The sequence below is a fragment of the Mirounga leonina genome, unplaced genomic scaffold (genome assembly GCF_011800145.1).
Source record: "Mirounga leonina isolate KUSES-001 unplaced genomic scaffold, KU_Mleo_1.0 Mir_115, whole genome shotgun sequence".
NCBI lineage: Eukaryota > Metazoa > Chordata > Mammalia > Carnivora > Phocidae > Mirounga > Mirounga leonina.
The window spans coordinates 76,975,978-76,996,353 of record NW_023270268.1 but is presented as its reverse complement, the minus strand read 5'-3'; the positions used below and the strand labels follow the sequence as shown (position 1 = coordinate 76,996,353).

Sequence of the window (20,376 nt, the reverse complement as noted above, 5' to 3'; positions counted from 1 at the left end):
TGCGTTTTAGGGGTGTCACTTGGAAGCCGACTAGGGGATCATTGGAGGAGAGCAAGGCTGGAAACAAGGCTTCCTTTCCTTCCTCCTTCAAATACTTCCCTTGCTTCTGAATAAAACCCTCATGTGACTCATCATTATAAAGCAGGCATATACAGAAGTTTTCTTCAAGAGGGCTATATTTTCCATGGTTTTCATTCAGTAGGTGTTTACTGAGTATCTACTACATGTTAAGTACAGGGGGAGCTAAGAATGAGCAGAGCTTCTCAATCTTTGTTTTCAGTTTCTCCTCTGCCTCCAGGAGCCTTTTTAAACATTATCTTCCTAATTTCCCCTATCTGTGAAATTTTAATACCACAGATAATACTATAAATGAGTTTATGTACTCTGTCCATCTGTGTATTATGCATAAAAAGAGTAACCTCCCCAAACAATTTTAGCCCCCATGGGGGCAATGTCACCCCCCAGAGAGTGCTTGAGGTAGGAAATGAAAACAGATGAGGATTCAAAAGCCCTCTCCTAACCATGCTCTGAAGCTCACAGCTATAGGACTTCACGTTAGCCCTGCCCCCTCTCTGAACCAATTTTGTCACTTGCAAATGAGCACAATAACAGGGGCTTAGAAAGGATTGATATCCCAGATCTAGGATGGGTCAGCCCAAAGAGAAAGGTTTTGTGCCCAATAAAGGGTCTTTGCAGGGCTAAGCCATGGCCAGGATCCCAGGACACTGGGTCCTTGTTGCAGCTACAGTGGGGAACAAAGCAGAATCCTTGAACTCAGGGAACATACAATCTAGTGGGGGCAAGAAAATCCACCAGCAAATATATTGCATAATATCAGGTAGTTGTCAGCAGCAAGAGGAGAAACAGCAAGTCCAGGGGCCAGAGAGTGAGGGTATGTGTGAGGGTCCTGTGTTGGATGAGGGATCAGGAAGACTTTGAACAGACAATGGAGTCCTGGGCTGAGGGGAGAACAAGACATAGGAGGTCCAGATGTCTCCCCCTACCACTCCATCTCAAAACCTTTCCATCTCAGACCTCTCCTGCCCCCTCACCAATACCAGAGAATCTGATAAGAAGGCTTATCACACTTACAGCCTTTGAGTCTTGACTCTGAAAATTACTAGGTGTGTGATCTTGGATAAATTACTTCTCCCTGAACTTCAGTCTACCCATCCGTAAAATGGGGATAGTGATGCCTTCCCTGATTGCCTCTCAGGAGCAGTGGGAAAAATTGTACAGTAACAGATAAGGGAGGGGTTGCTGTGGCCATGGTTCTGATGTGCCACTTTGCTCTGGTATGTTTCCCACAGTGGAATGCAGTGACAACCTCTTTACCCAGAGGACCGGCGTGATCACCAGCCCGGACTTCCCCAACCCTTATCCTAAGAGCTCAGAATGCTTCTACACGATAGAGTTAGAGGAGGGTTTCATGGTCAGTCTGCAGTTCGAGGACATTTTCGACATTGAGGATCATCCCGAGGTGTCCTGTCCCTATGACTACATCAAGGTAAGCCTACAATGGATGCTGGGAAATCTTGGCTGAATTGGGAAAATTGATATTCTTGGCCCTCTACCTTCTCCCAGGATAGGGGACCAAGCTGCTTGCTTCCCAAAATAGCATCTATTTACTTAAAATAGCATCACCAGCTTAATCAGATCCAGCCTAGGGGATCTTCCCTGATTGACACTAACTCCTTGGCCACCTGTAAAATCCCCTTTGCCATGTTAATTGACATCATCATGAAGTGATGGTCACAGGGAAGGTGAAGGTCACAGGGACCATCTTAGAATTCTGCCTACCATACGCAGTATCCCAGGAGCATTGCTGTGAGCCTTCTCCAGGCGTTTAACCTCATGGGGCTTCACTTTTTCCCCCATCCACAATAAGGGTGATAAGATGGAGATATCACCCAGGATTGTAGAAGTCACCAGGTGAGGTTCAGAAGTCCTGGTCCTTGGAGATGGAAAGAAAAAGAGTTAGAGGACCTGGGCCTGAGAGTCAGGAAATCCAGATTGGTTAGCTATCCAGCTAATAGTGCCTACTTCCTTCCCTCCATTCCCCACTGACTCCATCCTAGGCTAAACCCCATTATCTCCGCTGCAAAGCTTCCAACTGGTTTTCTTGCTTCCACCCTTGCCCTACATAGTCTGCTCTCCATGGCATCGAGGCTGATCTTTATAAAAGCCATATTAATTCAGGATTGCTCTTGGAAGTAAATGTAATTCCTCAACACAATGTGGCACTTGCCTGTCTTTCCTACCTCATGCTATGGTACGCCCTCTGTTTCAGCCACTCTGGCTTCCTTTGTGTTCTTAATACTTGCTGAGCCCTTTCCCACCTTTGACCTTGACCTTTACATATGCTGTTTTCTCTCCCTGGAAAGTATTCTCCCCTCCTCCTTATGTCTCAGTTCCAATGTCACCTCCTCAAAGAAGCCATTCGTGACCACCTATTTAAAGTTTTATTAAAAAATAAATAAAGTGTAATCTATTATATAAATAATGAGTTAGATAGGTTACTTAGATTTTATTACATAAATTATAAATATATAGCATATATTTATATGTATATACCGTCCTGTTTATTTTTATAATTCTTGCCACAACATGTAATTATTTTGCTTGTTATTTATTGTCAGTCCCACCACCCCCCCATCCTTGCCATCCTCGACTAGACTGCAGGTTCTTTGAGAGCGAGACCTTTTCTATCCTATGCACCTGGACAGGGCTCTGTCCCTTTCTGAGTCATAGAATATTCATCTTTGAGCAGAGGGTTATTAGCCTGCCTCATCTACTTCCAAGACTATTGTAATCTCTAAATGAGAGAGTGGCAATGGAACTGTTTGGTGAATGGTAATGCCACTAAAAATATGAGTGAATACTATGGGTTCACATGGAGACTTCTAGAAAACCAGGGTGCAATATAGAGATGGTCCCAGCAGCTGCCACCACTGCTCAGATGTGACCCTTTTTCTCTACCTTGCCCCTCACAGATTAAAGCTGGTCCAAAAGTTTTGGGGCCCTTCTGTGGAGAGAGAGCACCAGAACCCATCAATACCCAAAGCCACAGCGTCCAGATCCTATTCCGCAGCGACAACTCAGGGGAGAACCGGGGCTGGAGGCTCTCATACAGGGCGACAGGTAACACAGCCTCTCTCCGTGGGTCATGCTTGGTCACTGTGCTCAGCCCTTGTGGGGCAATAGCTGAGGGATGAGGGGTGCAGGCCTGGGACTCCTCTGGGGATGTGGCAGGACCCCCCCCAGCTCTGCTACAGAGGAGGTGGAACCAGGTACATTCTCTCTCCTGGCTCAGTTTCCCATCCATAAAAGGGGGGCAAGGACAGCAATAATGGTGGGTTTAGACTAGACATAGTTTTCAAACTTACTACACTTCTGAATCACATAAGGAGATTTAAAAAACAACAAACAAACAAACCAACCCACCTTATTTCCTGAATTCTACTCTCACTCTGATTCATTGGGCCTAGAGAGAACCCTCCCAACTGAGCCTTCTCCAAGCCTCGGGCAAGAATTTGAGTGTGGGCCTGTAGCGCATAATGTTTCATCATGGCGGTTTGACTCCTGTAGCCCCGGACTGGCAGCATTCACAGGCCTCATTCCCTAGTACCCCAAGGCAGCCAGTTCTGCCCCAAACCCTGATAGAGTCATTTGCCCCAGGAGTCTGCAGTAAGCCTCAGAAGAAGAGGGTGCTGGGAGTGGCTAATCCAGCTCATAGATCCTGGTCTGGAATCCTGGCCTTGCCTGCATTATCACATTGGTGTCAAGTTCTAGGGAAGGGAATGAAGAGACTGTTAACAGAGAGTTTGCCCAGGAAAAAATGTCAGGGATAGACTCAGCCTGGGAATCCTGTCCAACGTAGCCTTTGGAAGGGAGAGCTCAGAGGCATATGGTCACAATCTCTCTAACACTTGGAAGAATGGTCTTGGGGAGAAAGAGCGATTAGAGTCATCCTGAGCAGCCCAAGACGACAAGCTCTGCCCCATGAGAGCAAATTACAAGGATATAGATTTTGGTTGAATAGGAAAACACCGTTCCTGAGGAGTCCAGTAAGAAAGGTATAGGTTTGGGAGGTATTGAGCTCCCTGTCCCTATAGGAATGCAAATAGGTGGTTGATGTCTACTATGGAAGATGTTGTAAAGGCAGCCTCAGACAAGGGTTGCACTCAATGACATTTAATGCATGGTCGTGATGAAATCATCTGACCAACCACCGCATTTTACAGATGAGGAACTAGAGGTCCAAGTTGGAAAGTCTCCTGCTCAACGTTCCAGAATAAGTCTTCACAGCCTAGAAGGTGCAGGCCCCCAACACCCAGTTCTGTGGGTTTCCCCTGCACCACACCTTGAACTGCGGGGGCTGGCCACCTGCTGCAGACTTCTCCTTGTTTTCTTGCCCACCATCCTTTCATTGCTCCCATCAGGGAACGAGTGCCCAGAGCCAGAGCCTCCTGTCCACGGGAAAATCGAGCCCCTGCAAACCACGTATTCCTTCAAAGACCAGGTGCTCATCAGCTGTGACGCAGGCTACAAAGTGCTGAAGGTACAGGGTGCTGCTGGGGGAGGAAGAGCCACCAGGCCAGAGAAATGCTCCAGTGCCTCCCGAGGCAGATGGGCTTCCAGAACTTGTCATGATCCCACCACAGTATTCGCTAACTTCCCCATAAACCTCCAACGTGTTCCGGAAATTCAGTCCTCTGAAAATCCAAAGCGTGCATCCCAGATTTTCACATCTGGAAATGGCACAGAAGTCTTGGGCTGATTTGAATTTCAAAAACAAAGGACAAAGGACAAACAACCTTAACAAAGTTCATCTATCAGGCTTACTGGGGGAAACTGGGACAGGAAGTGGAGATTTTAGAGGTGGCAGACAGACATTGCTCACTCTCCTAGGAATCACCTGTCTAATTTAAAAATAATACAAAATCACCTCCCAGGCCCCACACTTGAGATGAATTTAAGCAGAATCTCTGGGCGGGGTCAGTGATTGTTTTTTCTGTTATGTTACCCAGGTGAGTCCAGTGTGAGCCAAACTAGAGGAAGGCTCTCAAGGAATGGGCTTCCACGTGGGGTCCCCACCACAGCATCACATCACTTATTAGAAATGCAAACCATGCTCTCCAAGCCAGACCCACTGAATCAGAAACTCTGGGGGTGGGGCCCAGCAGTCTGCAAAAGATACTGATGCCTACTCATATTTGAGAGGCACTACTCTAGAACGGGAGTCAGGGGTAAAAGCTTCCCCTCCCAGACAGTTGTCCAAGCCCTTTCTTCCACACAGTCCTTGCCCCTCTCCACAGTAGGAAAGGGTACTATGAATTCAGCATCTCCCTTTTCCTTATCATCAAGCTTGACCTTGGAGGCCCATGGTTGGCAAATCTCAGTCAAGGACAACTGGGTTTGGAATTTGAGCTGGTTATACTGGGAAACAACCACCGAGCCCACCCCTCCTCCTTCTTGCCATATCTTCTTCATGTTTCTTCCTAGGATAATGTGGAGATGGATACATTCCAGATTGAGTGTCTGAAGGATGGGACGTGGAGTAACAGGATTCCCACCTGTAAAAGTAAGAAAACAAAATTGGTCTATGATAAGGATAATGAGCTCCCTAGCACTGGTGGGTTCCAACCAGAGACCACACAAGGGTGAAAACCTGACAGGTGTGCTCAAGGAGGGGTGGCAGCAGGAATTCAGTAAACACATGAGGGCTGGACCAAAAGGCTATTAGTGTTTCTTTGAGCAATAAGACATCAAGCTTCCAAAAGAAACTTTTTGTTGGTCCCAGTTTACTTCCTAAATGCTAATTCACCTCTGTCTACAGACAGGTTGCCACACTTGCTACAGGAATAAGTAGCTTGTCCCCAGGTTTCAAAGTAGCTCTGGCAATTGCTAATTCAGGAAACTATTTCAGCACCAGTGCCCAGAGCTCAGTGACCTTGCCAGTCTCCATGTGGCCATCAGCCATACCCACTAAGGTTTCTGGAACAGCTCATGATTTAAGGCCTGTCAGGAAAGGCTGTGAGGTCAGTGCAGTGGGTATGTGTAAAGCAGGGGACACAGCTCTGCATGGGCTCTTGAGACCCAGAGTTCTTGCATTGGCTCTGCTCCTAACCCACCCTGCGACCATGGACAAGATCCTTCACCTCAAATGGAAAATAAAAAGTTGAACTAGCTTTAATACTCTAGAATATATTGAGGTGTCTCTCCAATAATGTAGTCCATGTAAATCACTTAGTGAGCATTGTAAAAATATAGATTACCAGCCACCACCCTGTTCCCTTATCCAGGTAGTTCTGGTTCGAGACTTGTAAAGACCACAGTTTTAGGAAATTCATTATGGCAGCAGTGAGGAAGGGAGGTGTGGTGATGGCAAGGGAAGGAAGAGAAGGGGAAAGGGGGGGATTGGCTTTAGGATGGAGAGGTGAGAAGTCAAGAGTTAGGGTTGGTCCCGCCCGGCCCCATGACTACATATAAACTGTGGAGTGGTGTCCTTGTCCCTTCTTCTAAAAGGCTCAAAGTCCATAAGCAGACAGATTCACTCCCACAGCCCCAGGGGGACAATGTCAGGGTGAACTGTCTTTAGGCAAATCCCAGGCAGAGTTTTGGAGAATATTCTTGCTTTTTAATTTTTCTTTTTTAACATGATGATGTGGCTGGAGTCAGAGCACAGTGTGGGAAAGGGGGGCATCTTATGGCTTCAGCAAACATTTACTGGATGCCTATAGGGAATTCAGATAGAAATGACAAGGTCCAGAGACTGAGGAACTCAAATGCTAGGAGACACATCCACCACCTCGTCCGACACGTTGCTCACGTGTAGTGCTGTGACTAAGTTCTGTGGGAAGAAAAGCACTGTGCAGGGCAAAGCAAGGGGGCATTCTGAAGGAGGAAGGAAAAGAGAATGTGGTGTGTGGAGGACAGGATATTTTTAAAGTCAGGAAGTTCTAGATCAAATCCAGACTCAACCAGGTGAATGTTCCCAAGCAATGTACTCAGACTTTTGGCCTCAGTTTCCTGCATTCTTGATTCTTCGAAGGAGCAATTGAGTTACTGTACATATCATACCTGTGGACCAACCAGGAATAAGTGAAAGCCCAATAAAAGCTCCTTTCTCCACCCACCCCCCATTAGGCAGTGGTTTGGTTTCTCTCGTTCATGCTTTTGGGAGGTAGAAAACTTTAATAATAATTTTCCCTCTAATAAAGCATGCACACTTTTTTTATTGTAACAGAAGAGCTGATAAGAGTAACACACTACCGTATTTGATGGTACCATTTTATGCAACTTACGTTAGTATACAAAAGAATGCCTGTCATTTTGTACTAAAGAAAAGAGGGTTTTTTTTTTCTCCTGAATATGACCTAGTTCTTCCAGGATAGCCCAGATTACGATTATTAGAATCCCCATTCAGACATTCCTGGTGGCTCTGCTCATTCACTGAGCAGGTTCTTACTAAGCATCTCTCTGCCCCAGGCATGGGCTGGGTCCTAAGGGAGGTGCAGAGATGAGCAAGACTGAGAAATTTCAAGTCCCTGGGGATTGTGGGAAAGAGGTGGGGAACAGACAGGAAGTGTGCATGTGTGGTGAAGTCACTTGCACTGGAACAGGAAGTGGAAATTATGGGTTGTTGTCCCGACCCTGCCTCCACCTTGCCACGGTGACCCAAGACAAGTCCTGCTCCACCCTGCATGCCGTGTGCCAAATGAAGGTTTGGACCAGATGAATACAAAGCTTGCTCCAGGGGCAGAATGCTGTAATCCTCATGAGCCAGGCCTTGTGACTGTGCAAATTCTCAGAATGGTACAAATTCCACAATCCCAAACTGTCACCCACACCGGCTGTACCTCAACTGCATTCTTCATCAGTCTAGTGGAGCGATTTCTGTATTTCCTGCATGAACTGTTTCTGCTTTGCTTGCTAATTTTTCTCTTTCTCTTCTTTTTCTCTCTCTCTCTTCCTCTCTCTGCTTCCTTTCCCTGCACCTCCTGACCCTTCTTTGAACTTCACCCTGGTGGCAGAAACCGAAATGGATGAGGAGAACGAACTCGGGTCAGAGCAAGAGACAGAGTGAATGACAGGACCCCACAGAGTACAGACGTCCAGGAATGGACCACTCACAAGACCCTGGGGTCCCAGAACTACTGCACCCCTCCCCACCCCGCCAACACTCCATTTCCACTTTCTGTGCGGATTAGTGTGGATGCTGAACCAGGCAACACAGTCAAGCAGTTGAAACTGCTGTGTAAAGGACAATTCTCCACTGGAGGGCTCACTCATCATTGAATCAGTACGCTGGAAAATAATGAAAGGACAAGGGGGATTTTTTTTTTTTTTTTTTTTTAGCACCTCCAAGTGGACAGTACTCTTCTCAAAGGACAAATGACTTTGGTCCTAGAGACCCAAGATTTCATATACAACCACATGCCCCTAGGCTGACCAGGTCAAAGTGGGCCCTGGTTCCTAATCCACTCCACACTTGAAGCTGAAATGGGCCAGAAGGCCTGTGACTTGATGACTTTAATATTTTTATCTGTGGCTACTTTCTAACAACCAGGAGTAGGTGAAACTAACAATAACTCATAGAGCATGGGTTTTGTAGGAAACCTAGACATAGTCTCATCCATGAAAGTTTCTATTCCACCTGCACCTAACCCGGGGCTGAAAGTGCATTATCAGAGGTTCTTTCCTCTGGGCCGGGGCTTACAATCTTGCATTTCTGAAAACTTGCTGATTAAAGGTTTCAAAAGAGGTCTCACCCTCAAAAGCAGCAGTCCTCAGCTTTGGTGCAGTGGGACATCACTGGGTCCCACGATAAAGGGCTCTGTAGTGGCGGTGGGAACCTCTGCTTCAGCCTGAACAAAACCGGAATAGACATATCAGAGAAGCCGTGCATTACACTGTGACTACTCAGTCTGTGTGGTGATTACATGGGCTCTTGATGCAGACAGAACCCTGCAAGGGTGGGTGATGGCAGGTGCATAGATTGTGGTGCTAGCCTAGGGCAGGGGTGCCCCTGAGAGCAGAGAGGAGGTGGGCAGTAAAGATGAGCATCAGTTCAATCAGTATGGTTATGTCCCCAAAGTGTAACAGATATTGTACTCAGTGAGATAGAGGGAATCCTAATTTAGGCAGAAGATTTGATATGGACCCCAATAATGGCAATACCGGGCAACGTAAGATAAATGTGTCAGAGAGATGAATATGAATAGAGGCCTCTGTAAGGAGAAAGGAGGAGGCAGTCCTATCCAATTAGAAGACTGCAAAAAGACTCTCAAGAAGAAGCAGTGTTTGATCAAGGCCTCAGGGTGGCCAGAGCATGGACCCCAGGGGTTCCGGTGTGGGGGAAGCAGGTGAGGAAGCGGCACAGTGAGGGCTCTGTGATGCTGGAGCTCAGGTGCACCGAGGGCGGGGACCAAGAGGCGCTGGGGTAGGGGGCCGTCCCTGAGGCCGGAGGGCCGGGGGGAGCCCATGGTGTGTCCTTCTCCAGGAAGCCCCGGATTGTGGCAGAGCACACTCAGGATGGCGGGTCAAGAAAGATGTGTCTGAAGGAAAATAAATGTCAGCCAGAGATGACAGCAGAGACAGAATGTGGGGTGGTGTATCCCATCCCAGAGAATGAGGAGAAAGGGAGGCCAAAGGAATGGAAACATAAAGGACATTTTGATTCCAAGGTGTGGAATTGGCCAGAGGGAACGTTAGGGAAAGGGTGAGACCCTTCCTAAAGCAAAGAAGCGAGACCAGCTGAGGAAGCGGCCTCTGGGTGTAGCATCTTTGATTGTGCCAGGGCTCAAGGCCCCTCGGAAAGGGAAGTCATCCCCAGGTCCCAGAGAGACATGGCCGTTCACCTGCCACAGTAGACTTGGGAGTAGAAGCATACCACCCCCACTCACCATACCCAAGCTGAAGCGACCTTCTATTTTATACCACTTCTCACCTCTATCTGGCTATAGGGTTACTTCTCTGGAGTGATAGGAAAGCAAAGTTACTTCTCTGGAGTGATAGGAAAGCAGGCCCTCTACTCAGGAAATAACTCCCCACCCTTGCTGGCCAAGTAACAGGCTCTCAGTAGCCTGACCAGGTAGCCGTGTCCAAGGCCAACCCTGCAATTCCTCCCCCTGGAACTAGGTATTAGGTTCAGAGAATACTCTAGGCAAAATGAACTGCTAGGCCAACGTTAGGAGAGACAAGAGTAATACCAAGATCCAGGCACCAGTCAATGGCATTTCCTAAAAAAGGAAGAAAAATCTGCTTTGAGGCTCAGCAAGAAAATACATTTAAAACTGTGTTATGGCTTTAAATAATAGCTATTATCGCCTCTTGTGATCCTAGTGCTGACTCTCACTCACACAGTGTGGTAGAGTGTCTCCATTTTTGGGTGATGAAAATGAATAGGAACGATTTGTCCAAGGGGATTAGAGGTCAAGACCAAAGATTAACCAGTCCTCTTGGCTTTTGCATTCCTTGTGGATAGGAGGCACCTGTTTTACTCTCAGCCTTCACCCCTCTCCTCCACAATGGAGGGCCTTGCAGTCAGCTCTGTTTTAGATTAGGTAACTCTTTATTCAATCAAAATGATGAATTTAGAGTTCTAAATTTAAAAACTACAATTTCTGGGTAGCATCTCAAGGGCAAATTGCCTTCTCTCTGTGTCCCAAGGAGGGGGAAACTGGAAATTCTTCTTTTTGGAATACTGTCCTCTGAAATAACCAGGAGATTATTAGCTAATGTCCATCATTACCCAGTTAATATTGATTTTAAGCCATTTTAAGTAGAAAACAGATCCTTAAGAACTGTCGGTTGGTTTTCTTAAAAGAACACTGGGTTTAAAGTCAGGTCTAGTTTTCTGATTGTAACTCGCTGTGTGACCTTAGGCCAGCCAAGTCTCCTCTCTGAGCTCATCTGTAAAGTTAAAATGATATTCTGGATTGTCTGCCTTGGGGTTCCTTATCAACTAAAAAGTTCCATGATTCTACTATGATTCTTCAACTCTGGCATAGCCTGTTAGACCTAAGATGAAGATTTCCTTAGAAGTGAACACCACCCCCTAAAGGAGGCTCCCGAAGAGGCCCTGACAAATGGGGGCCTCAGCCTGTGACTTGGCTTCTGACAGACTCATGCTGGACTCTGTGCTGGCGATGCCCCTAAGACCACCTCTGAGGAGCAGGCATCCTACAGCGAGGCCCAACATCCAGCCCCCAGCAATTGGAGAACATAAGCAGGTGAATAATGGAAACTTAGTCTACCCCGGATCTCACCTCCCGCCTTCTGTGACCAAGCAAGATGCCTATGGAGAGCCAGCAGGGTAGGGTCCTGTACTCACGCAGGAGCTGCTTTCTTTCTGTTTGATTTGGTTTTTGTATGCCAAGCACCAGTGTGAGCACATTAACTGCTCTTACTCAGCATGTGTTCGGTCAGGAAGAACTGAAGATTCTTCTGTTTGTGTCAACCAGAGTTTTTCGCTGAGCTGGAGGCCTCGTGCTTGGACAGGAGAGACTAAGAGGATTGCGTAATAGAACTGGAAGTCAAGGAAAGGGCTCTGTGGGGGAAAGTCTGGGGTCTGCTTAAATCTCAGTAGTCCTGCCCCTTCCCTGGAGTTGACACCAGGCCAGGTGAGTTGGCCACACGGTAGTGCCACAGTGGATGGGAGAGACCCCAAAAGCAGCACCACCCCAAGGCAGACAATCCAGAATGCACAGGCCCTGTACCATTCTCACAGACTATAGCATTGCTCTCTGCAGGTGTGTGCAGTGCACAACCTGCACATCTGTGTGAGATGGACCCACCATATGGCCCCAAGAAGGAGAGCAAAGGTTAATTGGGGGTGTCACTCTCTTTTCTCAGTTGCAGACTGTGGAGCCCCAGCAGAGCTGAAACATGGGCTGATCACCTTCTCCACCAGGAACAACCTTACCACATATAAATCTGAGATCCAGTACTCCTGCCAACAGCCGTACTATAAGATGCTCCACAATATCACAGGTGAGCCGTCCATGCTAAACCAGCACGTTCCCGCCTCACACCATTTGGGTCTCAGGGTTGGACCGGGGGCTGCAGCAGCCAGACCACTGGCTGAAGTGTGGGAGGAATTGGGAGGAGAAACATTAGGCGGCATGCCTCACCTCTCCCTGCCTCAGGCTGATGTCCCAGGGGTTAGGCCACAGGGCACCCCAGTACCCTCACATGCACACCCAAGGCCCTGGCAGACAAGGAACCCTCAGGGAGATGGCAAAGCCCTCCAGCTCTGCCTCCACCACAGACTGGTACTAAGAAAATTCTTCCAAGTTCTCTAAGCTTCCAGTCCTCACTTTCCAAGAGGGGAGCAGCGGTATAATTCACAAAGCTAATGTAAGACTCAGACAAGATGGTGGACACTAGTGTGGTTTCTTAAAAAGTTTATTAAGCGGGGAAAGGAGAGAAGGCAAGTGTGCCACAGAGAACTCTGGGGGACCTGGTGCCTGAGGGGGAGGAAGGGCCAGCTGGGGGGGGCGGGGGGGGCAGGGGGAGGGGCCCCCCCCCCCCCCCCGGGCAGGAGTCTGATTGTGCAGAGCTTCAGGCACCCTGCTGAAGAGTGTGCTGTTTGTTTTTGAGGGCAATGGGGAGCCATTGGTTATTCTGAGCAGAGGGAAAGCATAGATTTCCATTTTAGAAAGATCCTTCAGGTTGCAGGGAGGACTGGCTTAAAGAGAATTGCATCAGAGAGACCATTTGGAAGACGTGCAGTGGTCCACCATAGAATTAAGAACCCAGATCTATTTTCCACGTGCTACAAATCAATCCTTTCTCCCTCTTCTCCCACCTTTTTTCACTCACCCAGGTATATATACCTGTTCCGCCCAAGGAGTCTGGATGAATGAAGTACTGGGGAGAAGCCAGCCCACATGCCTGCCAGGTACCTGACTCTCAAGTCCTCTGCCTCCAGGTCTCCCATCCAAGGTGCTCTGGCTGTTGATGAGTGGGGATGGGGACCATGATGCTTTGGTTCTTTGTTAAAAGATATCTCAGGGCGCCTGGGTGGCTCAGTTGGTTGAGCGACTGCCTTCGGCTCAGGTCATGATCCTGGAGTCCCAGGATCGAGTCCCGCATCGGGCTCCCTGCTCGGCAGGGAGTCTGCTTTTCCCTCTGACCCTCCTCCCTCTCATGCTCTCTGTCTCTCATTCTCTCTGTCTCAAATAAATAAATAAAATCTTTAAAAATAAAAAAATTAAAAAAAAGATATCTCAGAGAGCCAAGGATAGAGACGCCCAACCTCACACTTTTGCAAACCAACCAGCTTCTATATTCAACCTGTGCTATCACACCAAGAGCCTTCCTGTCTCCTTTCTCTGCAGTTCTGCTCCCTTCCTACCAGGCTTTCCCTCCAACGGTTTGTGTGTGCACCCGCTGTGCACCAGGAAAATTAGGAATGTGGCCATCCTGTCCTCAAGCACTCACTGTGCTGTAGGGGAGACGAACAATGTAAGACAAATAACAAATAAGTATAGGACAGAGTAAGAAGTTCTTCCAAAGAGCAACCTGTTCAAGTCTTACTGACTGCTACAACTCTATGGCTCACCTACTGACCCCATTTTAAGATGAAAAAAGAATTTTGTGGTAATAGAAAGTGTCACTATGCATAGAGATTTGGGGGACATTTTGTAGATATTTGCTTTAGCATTAAAAGTATGGGTGATTTGCATTGCAATCATAGGGCACACTTACATTCAAATCGACTTACTAGAAAATTATAGCCTCAAATGCACACTGTAGGGTGAAACAAATAATCCACACCCCAAAAAATTAATAGTCATGGCACAGATATTTATACTTGTAATAAAAGCAAGAATAGCAGAATTGATTTAATTAATCAAGCAGAATTAATTGAAAGACACAACCATTCAGAGCAGCACTGGGGATCGATGCTGATCCCATCTGCATGTTCGCTGGAAAAGCAGCAAAGCATGAGCTTTGCCGTGTAGTTAAACGTCGGGTGGCATTTGCATTTTATGAATTAGAGTGTTGGGAAAACTAAGTGTATTATCTGAATGGTACATTTTAGTAACCATCAATATCCACTCAGTAAGCTTCTAGATGTTAGATTTAGATGTTAAAATGGAAAGACTATGGAGTTGTCTGCCACTGTCCTCAAGAACCAAAGAAAATGTTAGCATTCCATGTTGGCCATCACAGTGGCTATGAGATCCTAGAGAAGGAGGAATTCACTGCGTGTGATAGTCTGGGAGTGGAGGGGTGAGGACTGGTTAGGAAGACTTCACTTGGGAGGGCTTTATGCCCAAGAAAGAACTTGGAGGAGGTGGAGCAGAGGAAAGGTCAAGCCACTCATACTCTGCTGATTCCCATCATCTCATTTAGGCTTAGTCTGGAGCACATTCGAGGGCACAGTTGGTGAACCCTCAGAGAAGATAGGGAATGGTGGAGCTGTGGCAAACTGGAAAATCTAATTCCCATTTTGCTAAAATACCATGTGGGCCAAAGGAAAAAGCATTTCAGGCAGATTTCGTCCTGGGCAGCCATGTTGCAACCTCTGGAAGGGGAAGAGGCATTGAGCTGGGAGTCAGGGGTTTGGGTCCTAGTCCTGGTGCTATCATTCTCTTATTGTGATCTTTGGTAAGTAATCTCACCTCTCTGAGGCTAGGATTCCATACCTAAGAAGTGAGGGAGCAGGACAAGGTGATCCGTAACATTCTATGACCCTTAACGGTCATCATCCTCTATATTTATACAAAGCATCTTAGATACAGGGAGTCATGAAATTCTTTTAATACCTGGCATTGGGAAGAACCATGGTTCACCATTGGACCATGCCAGAGATTTCTAAAGTCTTTCCTCCTAAAACATCAAAATTGAACACAGAAGCAAGCCAGAAAGGGGAAAGCCGTTTTATCTAGCATCATAATATCCACCTTTCCAGGGAACCTTATTAAGCAAATATTATTTGCCCTTCATTTTACATGTGAGAAAACTGAGGATCAGTGAGATGCAATGATTTTCCCAAGGCTACCCACAGAGTTAGGGGCAGAGCTGGAAGGTGAAGCAAAGACTTTGATATCAGCACAAGCAATGCTGAGACGTTCTTGACTCTGATTGTGTTTCATGCCATACTCATGGACCCAGAATTATACAATATCACATTTTTGTTTCAAGGGCCCTCTCTCAGTACCTCCAGTGCTCTAGAGCCCAAATCTGGCTTCAGCACAGCTGAAGCTCTAGGTTTTCAAGAAGACACCTTTGTTCCAGGAAAGACTGGATGGAGAATGGTAGCAACCAAAAAGAATGGCCTCATTTCAATGAGCTCTCTCAAAGCTTGTTGCATCATTCAACCTCTTGAAAGGACAAAAGCATATCAAGAAGAAAAACTTTAGTGGAGAAAATGAAGCAAGAGTTAGAAGAAATGGGCTCTTCTTCTGGCTCTGTCACTAATGACTTTGAGTATGTCACCTGCCTTCTCTGAACCTCGATTTCTGTATCTGTAAATTAGTGGTTCTCCAAGCTTCCCCAGCTCTGACACTGGCAAAAGGCACCATTCAGTGCTGGCTTTGTTGGAAACATGGACTCAGCCACAGGCCTGGCCCTCACCAGATGAGGGCCTTTCAGCACTAAATGAGCTATTGTGCAGGGCCAGTCACAGATCGCCTTGAGATGTCACCTCATAGGCTGTGGCTTGTAACTAAGAGCCTGGCCTTCCACTCTGGAAGACCAGGCCACAGAAAGTTAGCAAAGGCCAGCTCACATCTGGCCTGGTGGGAATGACAGGGTGCCTAAGGATCATGTAAGAAACCTTTGGCATCAGGAGGAAGAACATCTGAAAAGCATTAGATTGCTGAAAACCTGACCTCCCAAAGTTGCCAAGAAAATTTAAATGTTCCTTGGTCTTTAAAGGATCATTGAAAGTATCCAGGACCAAAGAGTATAGCCTGGCTATTTGCAACCAGGAAGAAGCCCATACTCACACCAGGCTTACCTCCTAGGCCTAAGAACCCTGCTGGGAAGGCTCATGTGAGCTTGTTCTTGGCCAGTGGAGGAGTGGTACTGAAGACCCCTGCTCATGGGCCAAAGGCGTTTGGCTGCAGGAGGCTGGTGGTGCATGTGCATGCTCGGGGTACAACTCAGTGGAACGAAGTTTGATCAGACCTTTCTTCTTCCCCTGAAGGTACTGCAGGGTTCCTGGGTGCAATGATGGGTGGCTCAGAGCAGGGCCTATGCATCATTGCTTGTAGATTATGCCATGTTTCCCTAACCCTGGATGCCCTGTGCACACATTCACAGCATGAGTCCTTTAGGCCAAAGAAGAAAAAGTTATAGAGCCCATGACCATGATTTGTACATGTAATGAAGCACTGTGGGATATAGGACAAGACATTGATCTTAGAGTCTAGTTAAGCCCTCTGCTAATGCCCCTGTTAACTTCATAGCCATGTGACCTTGGGCTAATTGCTTAACGTCTGGAGAGTTTTACTCACCTATAAAATGGGGGTGGCCAGGGAACATGAAATAAAAATTGAGGGAATTTGGAATTTGAAAGATCCACAGAGATCATATTGACCAGCTGCCTCATTTAGCAGGTCAAAAATTTAAGTCCAGAGAGACAAATTTACTTACCCAGAATCGCACAGGACATATGAGAGAAAAGCCAGGTCAAGGCCCCAGGTATCTTGGCTCCCAGTCCAGTGTTCGCTGTGACCTGCTAGACAGTCTTTTAGTTTCCTTCCATCTCTCAAAGCCCATGACCTATGGTTTCCAGAAGTTTTCTAAGTATCCACAGCATGGGCCACTTCTGGAATATCCAGGCCAAAGTGAACTTGGCTGGAAATGGTTCAGGATGGTGAAGGCCCATGCATGCAATGGTCTGGTCCATAGATGGCACTGGCTACAGAAGAGCTAGACCACACACAGGCCAACTGGAAAGACTTAGGTCAAAAGTCACACCCATGCAGAGCTCTCCCGGGCCACCATGGCCCTGTAATGTAGAGTAGGGTCCCATGTTGGCATAATCTACAGTGGATGAGACGTGAATTTCTTTCTGTGGCTCTTTTCACATGGCTGATCTGACCAGTCCCTGTTTCTTATCCCCATTCCCTCCTTCTCCTTACAGTGTGTGGTCAGCCCTCCCGCTCACTGCCAAACCTGGTCAAGAGGATCATCGGGGGCCGGAATGCTGAGCCTGGCCTCTTTCCATGGCAGGCCCTGATCGTGGTGGAGGATACCTCGAGGGTGCCAAATGACAAGTGGTTTGGGAGTGGGGCCCTGCTCTCCGAGTCCTGGATCCTCACAGCAGCCCACGTGCTGCGCTCCCAGCGAAGAGACAACACAGTAATACCGGTCTCCAAGGAGCACGTCACCGTCTACCTGGGCCTGCATGACGTGCGGGACAAATCAGGGGCTGTCAACAGCTCTGCGGCACAGGTGGTGCTCCACCCAGACTTCAACATCCAGAACTACAACCATGACATAGCTCTGGTGCAGCTGCGGGAGCCCGTGCCCCTGGGGCCCCACGTCATGCCCATCTGCCTGCCAAGTCCTGAGCCCGAAGGCCCAGAGCCCCATATGCTGGGCTTGGTAGCTGGCTGGGGTATCTCCAATCCTAATGTGACCGTGGATGAGATCATCAGCAGTGGCACGCGGACCTTGTCAGATGTCCTGCAGTATGTCAAGTTACCTGTGGTGCCGTATGCAGAGTGCAAAACCAGCTACGAGTCCCGGTCGGGGAACTACAGCGTCACAGAGAACATGTTCTGTGCCGGCTACTTCGAGGGTGGCAAGGACACATGCCTCGGAGACAGTGGTGGGGCCTTTGTCATTCTGGATGACTTGAGCCAGCGCTGGGTGGCCCAAGGCCTGGTGTCCTGGGGGGGCCCTGAAGAATGTGGCAGCAAGCAGGTCTATGGGGTCTACACGAAGGTCTCCAACTATGTGGACTGGGTGTGGGAGCAGATGGGCTCCCCACAAGGTCTGGGAGAGCTCCAGGTGGAACGGTGAGCTGACCGACGTCCTCAGGGCCGGCCTGCCCTCCCCCAGCCTGAATGAGGCTGTACGCGCACTTCCGACGGCACACTCCAAGTTACTCACCAGACCAAACGGAATGGAACCCTTCCTCCCAAGACAGCCCCCGGGGCTCTGAGAGGCAACAGTGTGGTACAGGAAAAGGCTGTATGCAAGAGGCCTGGGTCCACGGCCCTGAGCGAGCCCCTTCCCTTCTGTAGGCCTCACTCTCCCCTGCAGTACAATGAGGGAACTAGCCCTCTGGCTAATCCCAGCACTCCTCTCCAGAAGGGCCTGACCCCGGTGGCCTTATGCACTCCTACTCACTTACCAAACCCTTCGGTCCCACTGTTGGTGTGCCTGAGCTTGGACCTGATTGTTAGAAAACCATCCCTTATGTTGAGCTGAACACTGAGTCCATCTATTTTCTCAAATTGGCCCTCGGCACAGACGAGTCTAGTCCCTTTTAGGGGGAAAGCACTCAGGCTTGAGGAGACAGGGGTCAGACCCCCAAGGCCCTGTCTCCTAGTGTGATGTCTTGGGGTACTTTCATCCCTTGGATTTCTCTCCCAAAAGTTTCTTGTAATCCAAGCCTTATCCCTGTGTTCTCTATTAAAGGAAATCTCTCTATTAAAGGACAAAGAGAAAGCTGGAAAGCTTTGTGGTGACTAAGGGGAGGAGAATATCAGTGGGAGGCTCCCCATCCCTGAGAACTTCCATTGTTGATTTTGAACACATCATTTAGACTCATGTGTCATTCTCCAGTACCAGCTGACAACACAGGTGTCCACACCTGCAACTCCAGACAAGCATGAAGCAAACTTCCAGCTCTGAAGGATATCATCTGAAAAGGCCACCTGAGCCCCAGTCCCAGGAACAGAGACTCAACTGGATTGCCTGGAAAAAGAGAAGGCCCACACCGTGCCCCACTGTGTGTGCTTCTAGGCAGGAAAATGGAAGAAGGAGTGGGCTCAGGACATTAGGTGTAACTTGATCCCGCCAGATCATCTGGTGTGCCCGCAGTCTGAGCTCTTCAGAGAACCCACCTGGCATGGATGTTCACAGAGATCCAGATCCACTCCTTGGGTTTCCAGGAGCCAGACAAGGGAAGCAGAGACTTGCCCGTAAAAGACAGTGAAAAGAGATAAAGCCAAGAGTGCTGAGTTCTAGCCTCAGCTCTGCCCCTAACTGGCTGTCTAACCTCTCACAAATCACTTTTCCTTTGTGGGCCTCAGTTTCCCCATCTGTAAAAGGAAGACATTAGATCCCCCTCAGGGTCCTTCTGACTCTAGCATTTAGTCTTCTGATTGCCCGCAGGCTCTCCCTGAGCCTCACAGGGTTGATTGTGTTCCTTCTCCCCAGAGCTTGCTCTTCTGGGATTTCTCCATCAGAGCGAGGCAGCCAGAGAAGTCCCTGAGAGGGATTCCAAGAGAACAATTGGGAAGTGTCCACTTTTCCAACCGGTTCATGAAAGCACACTCCTATGTAGAGGGTGCTATATTTTGTATATTTTATATCACAAGCTTCACTACTCTGCAAGGCACCTCTGCACTCTGTTTCTCCTGTCAGGGGTCTAAAGTGGAAATAAACTTCCTGTGGATAACCAACAGCCTTCATTCTGGGGTTTGATGATTGTTGACGCTTGTTTATTTTTGGCTTTTTGAAGAGAGACTGGCCCCTCATTAAGCTACTCTCTCTCCCATTACAGAAAAGGTACAGCTTTTGTCATCTGGACCTCATTCAAGAAGGAGTAATGAAGAATGGAGTCGGTTATGGACATGTGTCCCTCTAGGCTGTGCACGCCTTCACTGAAGTGCCTGCCAATTAAGTTCTTGACTTCAAAGAGTCCAAACTAGCATGCAAGACAGGGTCTCATGCATCTAGGTCTCACACAGGTGAAAGGCGTCAAGTGTCATAAGAGAAGTAGAGATTGCAGCACTGTGGGAGCTTAAAGGCAGGAGAGAGTCACAGGGCTGAAGGGGATCTGGAGAGCTTTGCAAAAAGGCTGCAAAGAATGCACCAGGAGAGATGGGCCAGGGTGGATGAAGATCAAGCCGGGAAGCGGGCGTGAGTGGAGCGGGAGCATGGGGAATCCGGGAGAGTGGAAGGAGTCTCGAAGGCTATACTATGTTTGTGCTGTCCTATGACCAGTGATTCTCTAAGTGGGAGTATATCAGAATCACCTGGAGTGCTCGTTAGAAATGCAGGGTCTCATCGACAGGGAATTCTGAATGCGTAGACCTGAGGGTGGGCAGCAGGGTGTGGGAAGTGGAGGGAAGCACTCTGGAGAGAGATGGTGAAAACCCACCAGACCTAGGGCTAAGCTGGTGCAGATGTAGATGCGGGAGGAGTTTAAAACATCCAAGTAGTGTATTCAGCAGG

General features: G+C 48.1%; 1 protein-coding gene across 3 annotated transcripts in view; it reads left to right on the top strand.

Annotated features, from left to right (window-relative positions):
• LOC118006928 (mannan-binding lectin serine protease 1) overlaps positions 1-19,597 on the top strand; it is a 50,955-nt gene extending 31,358 nt beyond the window's left edge. For 2 of the 3 annotated variants that reach the window (XM_034999800.1, XM_034999799.1), the window contains 7 exons: positions 1,311-1,507; positions 2,994-3,141; positions 4,443-4,561; positions 5,506-5,584; positions 11,860-11,997; positions 12,833-12,907; positions 17,108-19,597. In XM_034999800.1, coding sequence (XP_034855691.1) covers positions 1,311-1,507; positions 2,994-3,141; positions 4,443-4,561; positions 5,506-5,584; positions 11,860-11,997; positions 12,833-12,907; positions 17,108-17,991 — 1,640 coding nt within the window. In that variant the 3' untranslated portion in view covers positions 17,992-19,597. Of the gene's footprint in view, positions 1-1,310; positions 1,508-2,993; positions 3,142-4,442; positions 4,562-5,505; positions 5,585-8,036; positions 8,330-11,859; positions 11,998-12,832; positions 12,908-17,107 lie in introns of those variants that run through there. The other variant, XM_034999801.1, reaches the window with a different exon arrangement.
• Positions 19,598-20,376: the final 779 nt, after the last annotated feature.